This window comes from Brettanomyces nanus, chromosome 4 (genome assembly GCF_011074865.1).
Source record: "Brettanomyces nanus chromosome 4, complete sequence".
Taxonomy (NCBI): domain Eukaryota; kingdom Fungi; phylum Ascomycota; class Pichiomycetes; order Pichiales; family Pichiaceae; genus Brettanomyces; species Brettanomyces nanus.
Window position 1 is genome coordinate 596,389 of NC_052377.1, and position 12,975 is coordinate 609,363.

At 41.7% G+C, this 12,975-nt stretch overlaps 5 protein-coding genes across 5 annotated transcripts; 3 read left to right on the top strand and 2 right to left on the bottom strand.

The window, feature by feature from the left end:
* Positions 1-4,364: 4,364 nt before the first annotated feature.
* On the top strand, positions 4,365-6,623 carry FOA43_003505 (uncharacterized protein; the record flags this gene model as incomplete). Its single annotated transcript, XM_038923756.1, has 1 exon — positions 4,365-6,623. The coding sequence occupies one exon, from the start codon at positions 4,365-4,367 to the stop codon at positions 6,621-6,623; it is 2,259 nt and encodes a 752-aa protein (XP_038779684.1).
* Positions 6,624-8,192: 1,569 nt separating this feature from the next.
* On the bottom strand, positions 8,193-8,702 carry FOA43_003506 (uncharacterized protein; the record flags this gene model as incomplete). Its single annotated transcript, XM_038923757.1, has 1 exon — positions 8,193-8,702. One exon carries the CDS (start codon positions 8,700-8,702, stop codon positions 8,193-8,195), a length of 510 nt encoding a protein of 169 aa, XP_038779685.1.
* Positions 8,703-9,231: 529 nt separating this feature from the next.
* MAP2 (Methionine aminopeptidase 2) lies at positions 9,232-10,464 on the top strand (the record flags this gene model as incomplete). The annotated part of the gene is made up of 1 exon (XM_038923758.1): positions 9,232-10,464. One exon carries the CDS (start codon positions 9,232-9,234, stop codon positions 10,462-10,464), a length of 1,233 nt encoding a protein of 410 aa, XP_038779686.1.
* Positions 10,465-10,598: 134 nt separating this feature from the next.
* FOA43_003508 (uncharacterized protein) lies at positions 10,599-11,549 on the bottom strand (the record flags this gene model as incomplete). Its single annotated transcript, XM_038923759.1, has 1 exon — positions 10,599-11,549. One exon carries the CDS (start codon positions 11,547-11,549, stop codon positions 10,599-10,601), a length of 951 nt encoding a protein of 316 aa, XP_038779687.1.
* Positions 11,550-11,769: 220 nt separating this feature from the next.
* Positions 11,770-12,963, top strand: FOA43_003509 (uncharacterized protein; the record flags this gene model as incomplete). Its single annotated transcript, XM_038923760.1, has 1 exon — positions 11,770-12,963. One exon carries the CDS (start codon positions 11,770-11,772, stop codon positions 12,961-12,963), a length of 1,194 nt encoding a protein of 397 aa, XP_038779688.1.
* Between the last annotated feature and the right edge of the window lie 12 nt (positions 12,964-12,975).

The window sequence follows — 12,975 nt, forward strand, 5'->3', positions numbered from 1 at the left end:
TACGATCCCATGGTTATCAATACAGAGTCCACCAACAACGTAGAAGAATCCCTTCCAACATTGAACGATACACCTGAAGAAAATTCCGAATCCGAACCTGAGAAAAAAGGCGAAGAGTCTATAGAACGTCAAGATTCCTCAGATGAAAATACCTCCACATCTTTGACCCTTTCTGAAGAGCCTTCAATAGGGCAAACATTCGAACCAGAAGAAAATGTCGATGCAGAGGAGAAAAGCAAAGAGACATACAATCCGGAGGTAACAGAAAATGAAGAAATTGATAAAGAATCAAATGAAGAAACAAATGAAGTAACTGATGAAGTAACTGATGAAGAAACTGATGAAGAAACAAATGAAGAAACAAATGAAGAAACAAATGAAGAAACAAATGAAGAAACAAATGAAGAAACAAATGAAGAAACAAATGACAGTGGCGAGAAGAATGGCGAAGCTGACAGCAATGATGCATCCGTTTCAAATTCCTCTACTCATTCCTCGGCCTCTTCATCATCATCTTCGTCTTCGTCATCTTCTGAAGCTGAAGAACACAAAGACGATCATTCTGATTTCGATGTCGCCATATTTAACGATGTTATGACATTCTTCCTCACGGGTCCTTTACCTCAAGAATCTACCTTTAACAATCTTGAACCAGAACAGAAAGAGTTTGTGGTATTAAAAGCGTACAATGATATTCATGACAAGAAAGCAGATATTAAACTCAACTTCGGTGCTACAACTTCTTACAACAAGCCCCATATGAGACAATTCGACCAATACCAAATGGAGGTTCCTATTAATCCGTTCTGTCTAAGACCTGATATTAGCGAACCGATGTCTGGTGAAGAAAAGAAGGCCTATCAGGCATATTTAGAAAATGAAGATACCTCCCTTAGCAGTGGTAAATGGGACGACTTTCCCATTGGATCGCGTTTGTTTATAGGAAATTTGGCTGTGAATACTCTTAGGAAAGAGGATGTTTTCCGAATCTTCCATCCCTATGGTAAAATCATGCAAGTGAATTTGAAACAGGGCTTTGGTTTTATCCAGTACAAAACCACCGAGGAATGTTCTAGGGCCATTCAAGGCGAGAAAAACGTGCCTCTTCATAACAAACTTATGCACCTAGAGGTCTCAAAGCATCAAATTCAGAAGGCTATGGAAAAAGAAACTAAGGGACGAACCAGACTTGTTTCGGAATCGGCATCAGGATCTAGATCACCGTCTCTATCAAAAGAGGTGGAGGATGAAGCAAAGACCTCTCATAAAGCTCTTTCCTCAGAAATTAAAGTAATTCTCACCGCTTCTTCCACGACTGATTTCAACGAGAACATTTTGCAAAAGCTCAAGAATGATGGATTACGTTTGGACACAGAAAAAGTTACAGAGAAACTTGATGAAGTTCCTCAGGAACAGGTTACGGATGCTGCCTACGGCGGCGCTCTGGCTGTTGTACTGACGAATAAGGATAACTTGGTGAACATAATGGTTTTTGAAAGGGATAATGATGATGGAATCAAATTCGACGAGTATACCGATATTACAATTGACTCTGCGTTAGAAATCATTCTGGCTGCAAAGGCCAAACAGTTTGGCAAACGTTCTAGAAAGAGAGATTCTCCTTCTTCTAGCCTTCCTGCATCTCTTCCGAGGGTGAGACCTCCGAGAATGCAATCTCCAAGAGAGGGTAACGCCAGAATGAGTGGAAAGAGGTCCAGAGATAGGGACAGGGAAAGAGATAGGGATAGAGATAGAGATAGAGATAGAGATAGAGATAGAGATAGAGATAGGGATAATAAACGTCGCTCTAATCCTTACCCCGTTAAGAACACATCTGGATATGGCGGTAATGGCCATTCCGGATATTACCAACCGCAGGCTGCGGCACGGAATGTGCCATCTCGTCAACCATATCCATACTATGAAGAACATACACGAATGCAGCCGTCACAGCAGTACGGGCAATCGGCTCGTGTTTACTATGAACCAAACAGATACAATCGTACTCCTGCCCCTATCCAACAAGTGCAGCGTCCACAACAGACTGGTTATTACAATCCAAGCAGCAACATTGCGCCTGTTGCTAATCCTACTACAACTTTGATGCAGTCCCTGCATAATATGGATCCTAGCACTATGCAAACCATGATGTCTCTGGTGCAACAGCTACAACAAAACAGTAACACTCAACAGCAGCTACTGCAAATGATTCAGCAGCAACAACAGCAGGCTCCAAACCAACAGTTCATTCCACAATCAATGCAGATTCCTCAACACGTAGCTATTAATGGGCCTCAGAACAACAACAACAGCAATATGCTAGCAAATTTATTGGGCCAACTTCAATCATCTGTTCCTGGATCCAATCCACCACCCCCTCACACACAACCTCAACCTCCTAGTAATACCTTAACGTCTGTCAATCCTGCTCCGAACTCTACTAATTCGTCAAGCCAAGATCAGACAAGCGACCTCTTTGAAACGCTAGCGAGACTCAAGAATAATATGTGACGTCAACCAGTAGCCTGTTCTTTTAATCTAATATCTTTGATTTTTTATTTCCCTTGCCTCTGTGGTAAAACCTTTTTTCACTTAGGACAGCCTTCCAGATTTTGCTTAAAACGGTAGTCGCTACAAAATAAAAAAGGATTCTTAAATAAGCGCTAACAGTTTACTCATACTACTAATAGTTCTATCATCTACCACCCCCAGGTATGGTTCACTGTAGAAATAGTTCACTGGTATGTTAGAACGTCAAATACATTTCCCACCATGATATTAACGAGTTCCAACCAAGAAACACCTCAATCTCAATCCAAGACTTCAAGAAGTTTATGATGAAATCAAAGAAGATTTCACTGTATCCACGGAAAAGCTTCGACAGTTGACAGATTCGTTTGAACTGGAACTAGAAAAGGGGCTCTCCGGAGAACAGGGAAGCATTCCGATGATACCCACTTGGGTGACAGATCACGCTACAGGTAATGAAACTGGGGAATTCTTAGCCATAGATTTAGGAGGTACCAACATAAGAATAGTAGCAGTTCTACTTCAAGGAAACCGCGGCTATGAATTTGAGCATGTCAAGTATCCATTACCAGAAACAATTAGAAAGTGCTCCTGTGAAGAGTTATGGGCTTTTATTGCAGATTGCTTAGCCGAGTTTATGAAAGATTTGTACCAGGAAGTGATTGTCGATCATATGATTCCCTTAGGATTTACATTCTCATTCCCTACCCGCCAGCAAAAAATCAATGAGGGAATCCTTGAACGATGGACCAAAGGATTCGACATTAGTAATGTTGAGGGAGAAGACGTGGTTCCTTTACTTCAAGCAGCCATTGATCAGAGAGGCTTACCGGTAAAAGTAACTGCTCTTATTAATGATACGACAGGCACCTTGGTTGCTTCCCAGTATTCAGATCCCAAGACAAAGATGGGGTTGATTTTTGGAACTGGTATCAACGGTGCATACTACGATAAGGTTTGCAAGATACCTAAACTTCGAAGACAATTATCAAACGAAAAGGACTATTCTTCCCTGCATATAGCCATCAATACAGAATATGGTGCATTTGATAACGAGCATAAACTACTTCCCAGAACAAAGTATGATATTAAGATTGACACGCTTTCACCCCGTCCTGACCAACAAAGCTACGAGAAAATGGTGGGAGGATACTATATGGGAGAAATCCTCAGGCTTATTCTCATGGACTTGCATAACCACGGTCTTATTTTTCGGAACCAGGATATGCAAAAGCTGTCTAAGCCATTCATAATGGATACCTCTTTTCCAGCATTAGCAGAGGAAGACGATTACTGTGATTTGAGACTGATCAAATCGATGCTAAGAAAAAACTTTGGAGTAAGAAGTACCATCTTGGAACGGCAACTAGTTCAGGAATTTAGTAGGTTGATAGGCATTCGATCGGCAAGACTTTCCGCATGTGCGATAGCTGCCATCTGCCAGCGTCTGAAATATAAATCTGGGCATTGCGCCTGCGATGGGTCTGTCTTCAAAAAATACCCATTTTTCAAAGAGCGAGTTCAACAGGGCCTTGCAGATATTTACGGTTGGAACAGTTTCAATGGATCACCAATAAAATTAGTGGGGGCTGACGATGGTTCTGGTGCGGGTGCTGCTATTGTGGCCTGTCTAGCTGGGGCCAAGTAGTACCTCCATTTTAGTTAGCTCTTTGATCCATTGTAGCCATTTCGCGAATTAATGTTTTTTTTTTTCACTCTATCTCCCATCTTATTAGCTAAAGCCTCACGTATAGTATCTAGATTTTCAGCGCTTGTTTATATATTCATTACTTCAAGACCATAGGGCTAGTGATTTATTTTGTGACACCATCTCAATGAACATCCCAGACCAATCAATACAGCAGCTACGTCCTACTGTCATTTACTGCTTGGACCATGAGCTTCTGCCCTCGGCAGAATTTACAGCGGAGCGACTCTTGGCACAAGACTCCGAGAACCCAGACTCCATTTTTTTATATGCGCTAACAATTTATAAAGAGCACAGATTTAAGGCAGCTTATAACGCTGCATCACGATGCTGTACGACACACGTTGGTTGCTCTTATATATTCGCCAAGTCTTGTCTTCAATTGGAACAAGAGCCAGATGGCATCTCTAGCTTGACGAAGACAATGCCCTTGTGGTCTCAGATCACCAGTCAAGAGGTGAAACAATATGAGCCAGATAATATCGCGTGCTATATGCTATTGGCCAAGCTTTACTATGTGGTAGGTGACACAACACGAAGTGCTCTTAATTATGGTCTAGTGCTGAAACTTAATCCTTACATCTTCGAGGCTTTTGAACAGCTTTGCAAGCTTGGCGCTAGAATTAAGGTGAATTCCATCTACAAATCGAGTAATCCGATGGGTGATTTACCGGGCGAGTTGTTTCATACCTCACGGGTTTCAAATGATGTCAAGAATTCCCTCAGAAGTTCTAGGTCCAGTGTTGGAGATACGACAAATTCAATGACGGCATTAGCAGGTTTGACCAGAAAAATCCAGGCAACCCCGGCGCTTGGATACATGGAGGGGAAGAATATGCCGGAGCCTAAAGCAAATCTATTCAAGACCCCTATCGCCAAATCGAAGATGGCTACTCACGTATTGGAAAGTGTGACATCACCAGACGATAAGCAGTCCAGTAATTCGTCGTCATATGTTCCCACAAACTTTGCCATAACACCCAGGACCACACATGTTACTCATTCCATTCTAGAAGCTCCCTCTGGGAGATACGCTTCCGATACGATGCCAAGGAAGAAAGGGCGTAGCGCCGCATCCTCTATCACGTCAAGGCTTCTCAACCACTCCCTTAGCACGCTCTCTGGCACTGTAGGAGGTAATAATGCTGCGAGCGGTGTGTCTACAATTTCATCGGCTGCCTCTCAGTCACTGAACACTTCTTCATACGGCCATACTTCGCCGATAGGCACCAGAGACACTGCAAGCGGAATCAAACGAGTCATTGCCTCTACTTTTGGAGGATCTGGAGTAGACTCCAGAGGCTCATCGGCTACTATTGTCACGGGAAGCACTGGCAAAAATTACGGTACTGATCAGTATGCTTCTGATGATAGGGTGGACAGCATTCTTAAGAATATAAACGACGATTACTTAGTCTCAGTCTATTCGAAAATGGCAAAAGGCTACAGGGCCATGTGCTCATATGACTGTTTCAAAGCTATACGAATATTCAATTCGTTACCGGAAAATGAAAGAAATACTCCGTGGGTGTTAGCCAAACTTGGCAGATTGCATTTCGAGATTGTAAACTATGAAGGGGCCGAGAAGTACTTTGTGAAACTTCGAAAAATGGACAGAACTCGAGTTGATGACATGGAATATTACTCCACGTTACTTTGGCATTTACATAAAGAGATCGATTTAAGTTTCCTTTCGCATGAGCTTTATGAGATCAACCAGCAGGCTCCGCAGACTTGGATAGCCATTGGAAATCTTTACTCTTTGAAAAGGGAACCCGATGAAGCCATTAAGTGCTTTCAGAAGGCCATCAAACTTGACAAGAAGTTTGTGTATGCCTATACTTTGCAAGGCCATGAATATTTGGCGAATGATGCCATTGAAAATGCTATGGAATGCTTCCGTCACGCTATCGCATTGGACAAAAGACACTACAATGCATTCTATGGAATTGGTATGGTTTATTTGAAGCTTGGTGACTTCAGAAAGGCGGAATTTCATTTTAGAAAGGCGTCTGAGATCAATCCTGTTAATGTGATACTCGTTTGCTGTGTGGGCATGGTGCTAGAGAAGCTAGATAAAAGAGAGGAGGCATTGAGACAGTACGTTTTCGCATCGAAGTTGCAGCCTTTATCAATGCTAGCATTATTCAAGAAAGCGCAAGCTTTGTTCAGTTTGAAGCGGTACGAATTGGCTCTTAAAGACTTCCAGAAATTAGAAGATATGGCCCCAGACGAAGCATCCGTTCATTTCCTACTTGGAAAGTTATACAAGTTCTATGGCCGCAAGAATGATGCCATTAAGCAATTCACTGTAGCACTGAACTTAGACCCAAAGGGTTCCCATTTAATAAAGGAGGCTCTTGAGAACCTTCAAACGTGGAATTGAGTACTTTTTCAATGGCTTGCTCCTAAATAGATTGTCACAGTTAAACATGTAATCATAACTATAAACCCCCACGTAGTAAGTGCCAAGGCTCCTATTTTTGTGATTTTGCTCCTCTTATTAGGAGCATCAGAAGACTTATCTGCCAACAAATAGGCAAAAATGCCGGGAAGAATGTAAGATATGGAGCAGGAACCAGTAGCGCCTACAATTGCTAGCACTTTACCCAAAGAGCTCACTCGATAGGCCACGACGTAAGTGAAGAATAAAATCAAAGTTGTTATTACGGCTAGGCCTCTATCGGACAATTCTACGGAGGCCTGCTCAGCGGTACTCTCTGCTATCTCACTATTTATTATATGAGTATCATCAATGACGGAGATATCTTCCGAATGTTCATCAGCCATTAGTGGAGACGTTTCAGCCTCAGAATTGGAAGCAAAGGTTTGCATCAGAAGGTGATATATATGATTCAAAGAGGCCCTAGTAGGGTTTGACTGAAGTGGATAACTCAAAGAGACCATGACTACTATTGCTATGCGCCCCAGGGTAGTAGCAAAAGAATCGGAGTACATTCTAATGATATTACTTCGGATGTTATCGCCAAATGTTAAGTAACCGGATATGCCAATAAGGAGATACACCCCAAGGGCAATTGCTACTGTCACTAGAGCACTTCTGCAGAGATTCTTCAAAGATCGATCGGCTTGCTCGTTAATAACTGTGAATTCATTTTGGTGGCAGGTAAAACCAAATACGAAGATCGGAAAAACAGAAAGAAGAGAAAGCTGCGAAGGAGGTGACTTGTAATGAATCTCACCCTTAGGAATCTGCTCGATTCCTCCAAAAATAAGTTGAAAGAAATGAACAAGGACCAAGATCACCACATAAAGGGAGGAAATCAAAGCGACAACCGAAGCATTCCGTAGTGACTTCAAAGTCCGTTTGAAGGCCAAAGGAGCGATCAGGAGGACAAAGAAGGTTATCCAAAAGTGTCTATCGAGAAGAAATCGATATTTCTCTGTAGTCTTGGAAGAGAATACTGCTCCAGCGACTTGTGGCATCAAATCTCCGATGATGATGAGGTGAGAACAGGATACACCGAAACATTTGATTGCAATGGCCAAATCAAATATTCCACTTAGGCTGGGGATAGTGGCCTGACTAAGAGTAAAGAAGGAAGCATGACCTCCTTCGGCAAACTTGGAGGCAAAGGAAAGGAAGTATAACCCAAAGAATGATGCTACAGCAGATGTTATGATAAGTAGTGTACCAAAAAGGAGACCTCCCTTGCTTACCGCATAAGGAATCGATAGAAGACCTGCACCTACCACGGTATGCAATAAACTGATGACACCGTGCTTTGGTTTGGCTGTTCCAACTATTTCTGTCATTCTATGGAGAACGAGGAAGACTCGGAACTTGTGCCCGATTCTTTGCATCTACTTGGCTTACAAGAATTTTCCGGGGTAAGTTTTCTGAGGCAGTGCGGGAGATGCAAAGACGTCGCTCGCTAAAGACCATCATAGTTAATAAAATAGTGAATTATGTACAAAAGTAAAGCTATAGGATTTAGTAACCCTTTCTAACGGCATCCTTAACAATCTGAAACAAGTCGGCGACACCAGCATCAAATCTCTTCTTTTTGTTAGCGATTCTCTTTGCTAGCCGGCGCTTGTTAGGCTTAGTGTAGAATCTCTGATCATATGACAAGTCCCTTAAATTGTTGGATCTCACCAAAGTATCAAACTGTGAGATGGAACGACCTATACTAGAAGACCTCCGCACTAACATCGATCTTCCTGCCAAATTATCCTGTAAAGGAAGGTTTTTGGCGAACTCAAAGGCATTAATCTTGGCGTTACCACCTGAAGAGGAAAGAGCAGAGTCCCCAAGAAAGGAAAATAATGATTCGGAGTTTGAGGCTGTTTTCTTGGCAGTTTTCTGAGCATCCTGTCTAGTCATACTGGAGAGGATGCTTAGAGGATCATTCTTAGAAGAGGAAGAAGTAGCAGACGAACCGAACCTCGCTAGGCACTTAACTGATATGAGTGTCACTTGCCTCTGACCCGGTCTAAACATAGCAAAAGAATGAAATGGTTAGCTCAAATGGAAAGACAAGATATCAGTGATCCATCCAGTAGTGTTTGAATCTATCCAAGTGAAGAGGTTGAAATATTAATTTTAGCACATCTCTACACCAAGTCCAAGATAGCGAGCCTGGCATGTCCTACAATGATCAACAGAGGAGCCATGGACATACCCACTTTGATAACAATATATACATTTGGTATTGACCCCTTCAAATTGGAACTACGGATTGAAATCAGGTGTCTAATCGGTGTAATAGAAGGTTCGCCAATCCTTCAGTTGTTTCAGCACGCTGGCTAAAGACCTTCCCCAGATAAGTTCCGAGATGCTAGACAAGCACTTAGCCCATTTCATTTTCACACGACTCCTCCTGAAAAATTTTTTACCTGAATTTTTTTTTTCTGAATGCATCCATCCACTCAAAAATCCCTTGGCGATGGAGTAAAAGAGAGAAGACAGCCATACGAACGTTTTTCTCTTTCAACAAATTTCCAGACTTCGTACGTCTTAATTATCTATTATGAGTGAACAAGCCGTTGAGAAGAAATTGAAACAACTAGATTTAGAGGAGAATAAAGCTGAGGAGGTGAAGGAAGCGGGAGCTGTCGCTAATCCTAAAGAAGGAGATGCAGATGGAGAAAAGAAGAAGAAGAAGAAGAAAGAGGTCAAAGGCATTAGTACTTTCTACCCTGAAAAAATATATCCTGAGGGAGAATGGCAGGATTATACTGGAAGTGAAGAGAATTTGAAGAGAAGTACCGATGAGGAAAAAAGATACAATGATTTGAAGGAGAACAATAAGTGGAATGACTTCAGGAAGGCCGCTGAGATTCACAGAAGAGTTAGAAAGTACGCAAGAAAGCACATTCAACCTGGTATGACGATGATCGAAGTTTGTGAGACCATCGAAAATGCTGTTAGAACATTCTGCGAGACTAAGCAGAGCTTGAAAGCTGGTATGGGATTCCCATGTGGTGTGTCTTTGAACAATTGTGCTGCTCACTATACACCGAATGGAGGTGACAAGACTGTATTGGATTACAACGATGTGATGAAGTGCGACTTTGGTGTTCATGTCAATGGATGTATTGTCGACTGTGCGTTCACACACACCTTCAACCCTAGATACGACCCATTCCTTGAGGCTGTCAAAGAGGCCACCAACGCTGGTATCAGCGCTTGTGGTATTGATGTCAGATTAACCGACATAGGTGAGGCAGTTGAGGAGGTGATGGAATCTCACGAGGTGGAATTGGATGGTATTACTCACGCTGTCAAATGCATCAGAAACTTGAATGGTCACAATATTTTGCCATACCGTATTCATGGTGGTATTTCTATTCCTATCGTTAAGAACGGTGACAATACGAAGCTCGAGGAAGGTCAAACTATTGCTATTGAAACTTTTGGATCTACAGGTAAAGGTTACGTCGATTATACTGGAGGAGAGGTGTCTCACTATATGAAGAACGCAAACCCCCCACCTAGGGCCGCAATAAGATTGTCCAGGGCCAAACACTTACTCCGTACTATTGACAGGAACTTCGGCACTATTCCATTCTGTAGAAGATACTTGGATAGACTAGGAGAAGACAAGTATTTGCTTGCTTTGAGGCAGTTAGTCAAGGTTGGTCTTGTTACTGAGCACCCACCTTTATTTGATGCCAAAGGAAGTTACTCTGCTCAATTTGAGCACACCATATTGCTTCACTCAACCCGGAAGGAAGTTGTTTCTAGAGGTGATGATTACTAAATAGCAAATATCGATGTCAAAGAACTCACAACGCATTCAACGGTTACGCCAGCCACGCATCTCCAGGATACACCAATCGTATATAATTAAGATGTGTATTATATATACAGATATATGTACATAATTGTTGTTTCTTAAAGTTCATCGCGTAGTCCTGATATCACTATAGATTCAGTGGATACCGTGGAGGGTACACTAGTAGTCGGGCTCACATCCATGCTGGCTATCAAGCCTCGCGTCACACTTTCCAAAATACTTTTTGCCGTATCTTCCTGCCTTCCTACTAGTTTCTGTCCCCCCAACAAGGTGTACCGGAAGAAGCTGTAAAGTAACCATAAGAAAAGTTTGATAGGCCTTTTGAAGATCCTCTTGTAAAGAATATAGGCGCAGACAAAAATAAAGAAGTAGAGTGATCTGTAGATCTGCCTTCTCTCTGCATTACTGGATTCGTTGACCATCTTAACCAATCCGTTGGTTTTCAGCAATATATCAGCAAAGTATCCATACTTGTTCGCTAAATCTGTAAGAACTGAAGTCGAAGCTCCCAAGTCCTGGAGATTGCTCTCTCCAGCGATCAAGTTACCGTGCATTATGGTGGTGATGTTCTCCAACTTGTCGGTAATTTGCTTGTTCTTCTCAAAGATCTGTTCCTGTTCCGTAAGATCTTTGAGTTTCTCATCGTCTAAGAAATTTCCTGGTGATTCTGCACCATTGATTTCAGACTCTTCGCCTTCCTTTGAATCTTCAGTATGATCTAATTCATGCATTTTGGACTCCAGCTGTATTTTTCTAAAGTCAACCTTCAAATCTTGATATCTCTCCTTAAGCTTGAAATATTCGTACTGGTAATCATCATACTGCTGAAACCTCTGACTGAAGACATCATACTCCAAACACGCTATAATATCTCTTGTATGATCATACAATTCCATCATCTTGTCATACATCTCCGATCTGAAATCAACTGCCTTGGTTAGAGTACCATTGAATGTAGACGGTTTAGTCACAGCCAATTTATAATTGATGGTTTCTATCTCTCTGAGCAGATCATGAAATCGGTCAAACAATGTTACTATATCGGTCATTACGACAAAGTTTGGCTGCTTATCAGTAACACTACTAGAGCTAAATAAATAAAAAGGCACATCTCGACTACATCATTGAACAAGTACACTAACTTGTTGGTGCATGGATGTGTCCGACTTTCGTAGTGGCAAAATCGAAAATACATCTTGAGCATCGCTTTCGTTTTTCTTACACTCTTCTCTCTTTCCACTTACCTTATCCACTAAATCCTCTACAAATATGATTCTAGAAGAAGCCATCACAATTGCTAGAATTCCGGACTCTGAAATTGGACAAAAATCTTTTTTGATTCAACAGGGAGAGGCGGCTTTGCTTCCCGAGGTCGTGTCCAAGATTAAGGATAACGATATGGCTCCGTACTATCACTACTTATACTATGATATGAAACTAGTGGGATTGAAATGGGATCAGTCACTATTCGATTCTCTGAAGGCAAATAATGATGTTCGAGTTAAAGAACTGCAAGAAGAAATAGCCAAATTAGACAAGGAGGATGAAGGAGAGATTGACATCTTGAAGAAGTGGATCGAACTTGCAGAATATTACGCCTCTATTGGGGATAAGGAAAAGACTGTAAGCACTATTGAAAAGACTATTGAACTTGCACCATCAACGGGTTCAAAGATCGATTTATATCTCACAGTTTCGAGAATAGGTTTTTTTTATGATGATAAGATATTCACCAAGCACTATTTGGATGAGGCAAATAGTTTGATTGAGAAGGGTGGTGACTGGGAACGTAGGAACAGATATAAGACTTATATGGGCATTTATTTGATGTCTACTCGCAAGTTCGACGAGGCTGCCAAGCTTTTGATCGACTGCTTGTCAACATTTACCTGTACGGAATTGGCTAGTTATGATGAGGTTGCACAATACTCCTTAATATGTGGTTCTCTTTCACTCACTAGACCTGATTTGAAGAAGAAGTTGCTGGAATCTCCAGAGATTCTTTCTATCAACTCCAACAGTGATAAATTGAAGCCTGTGTATGAGTTGATTCAGGCTTTATATTTGTGCCAGTACAAGAACTTTTTCCCAAAATTATTGCAAACCAGTGACCAGATATTAACCAAAAACAAGTATCTTTACCCACATGCAAACTATTACAAGCGCGAGCTGAGGTGTAGAGCATATGCACAGCTATTGGAAAGTTATAAATCTATCTCCTTGAAGTCTATGGCTGATTCGTTTGGTGTATCTGTGGACTTCCTTGACACTGACCTGTGCAAGTTCATTCCCTCTAAAAAGTTGAGCTGTGTGGTAGATAGAGTCAATGGAGTCATTGAAACCAACAGGGCTGACAATAAGAATACTCAGTATCATTTGTTGATCCGTAACGGTGACGCTCTTTTAACCAAGTTGCAAAAATACGGTGCTGCTGTGAGATTGAGTGGAGCGGAGAAAGTCTGAATATGTAAGAAT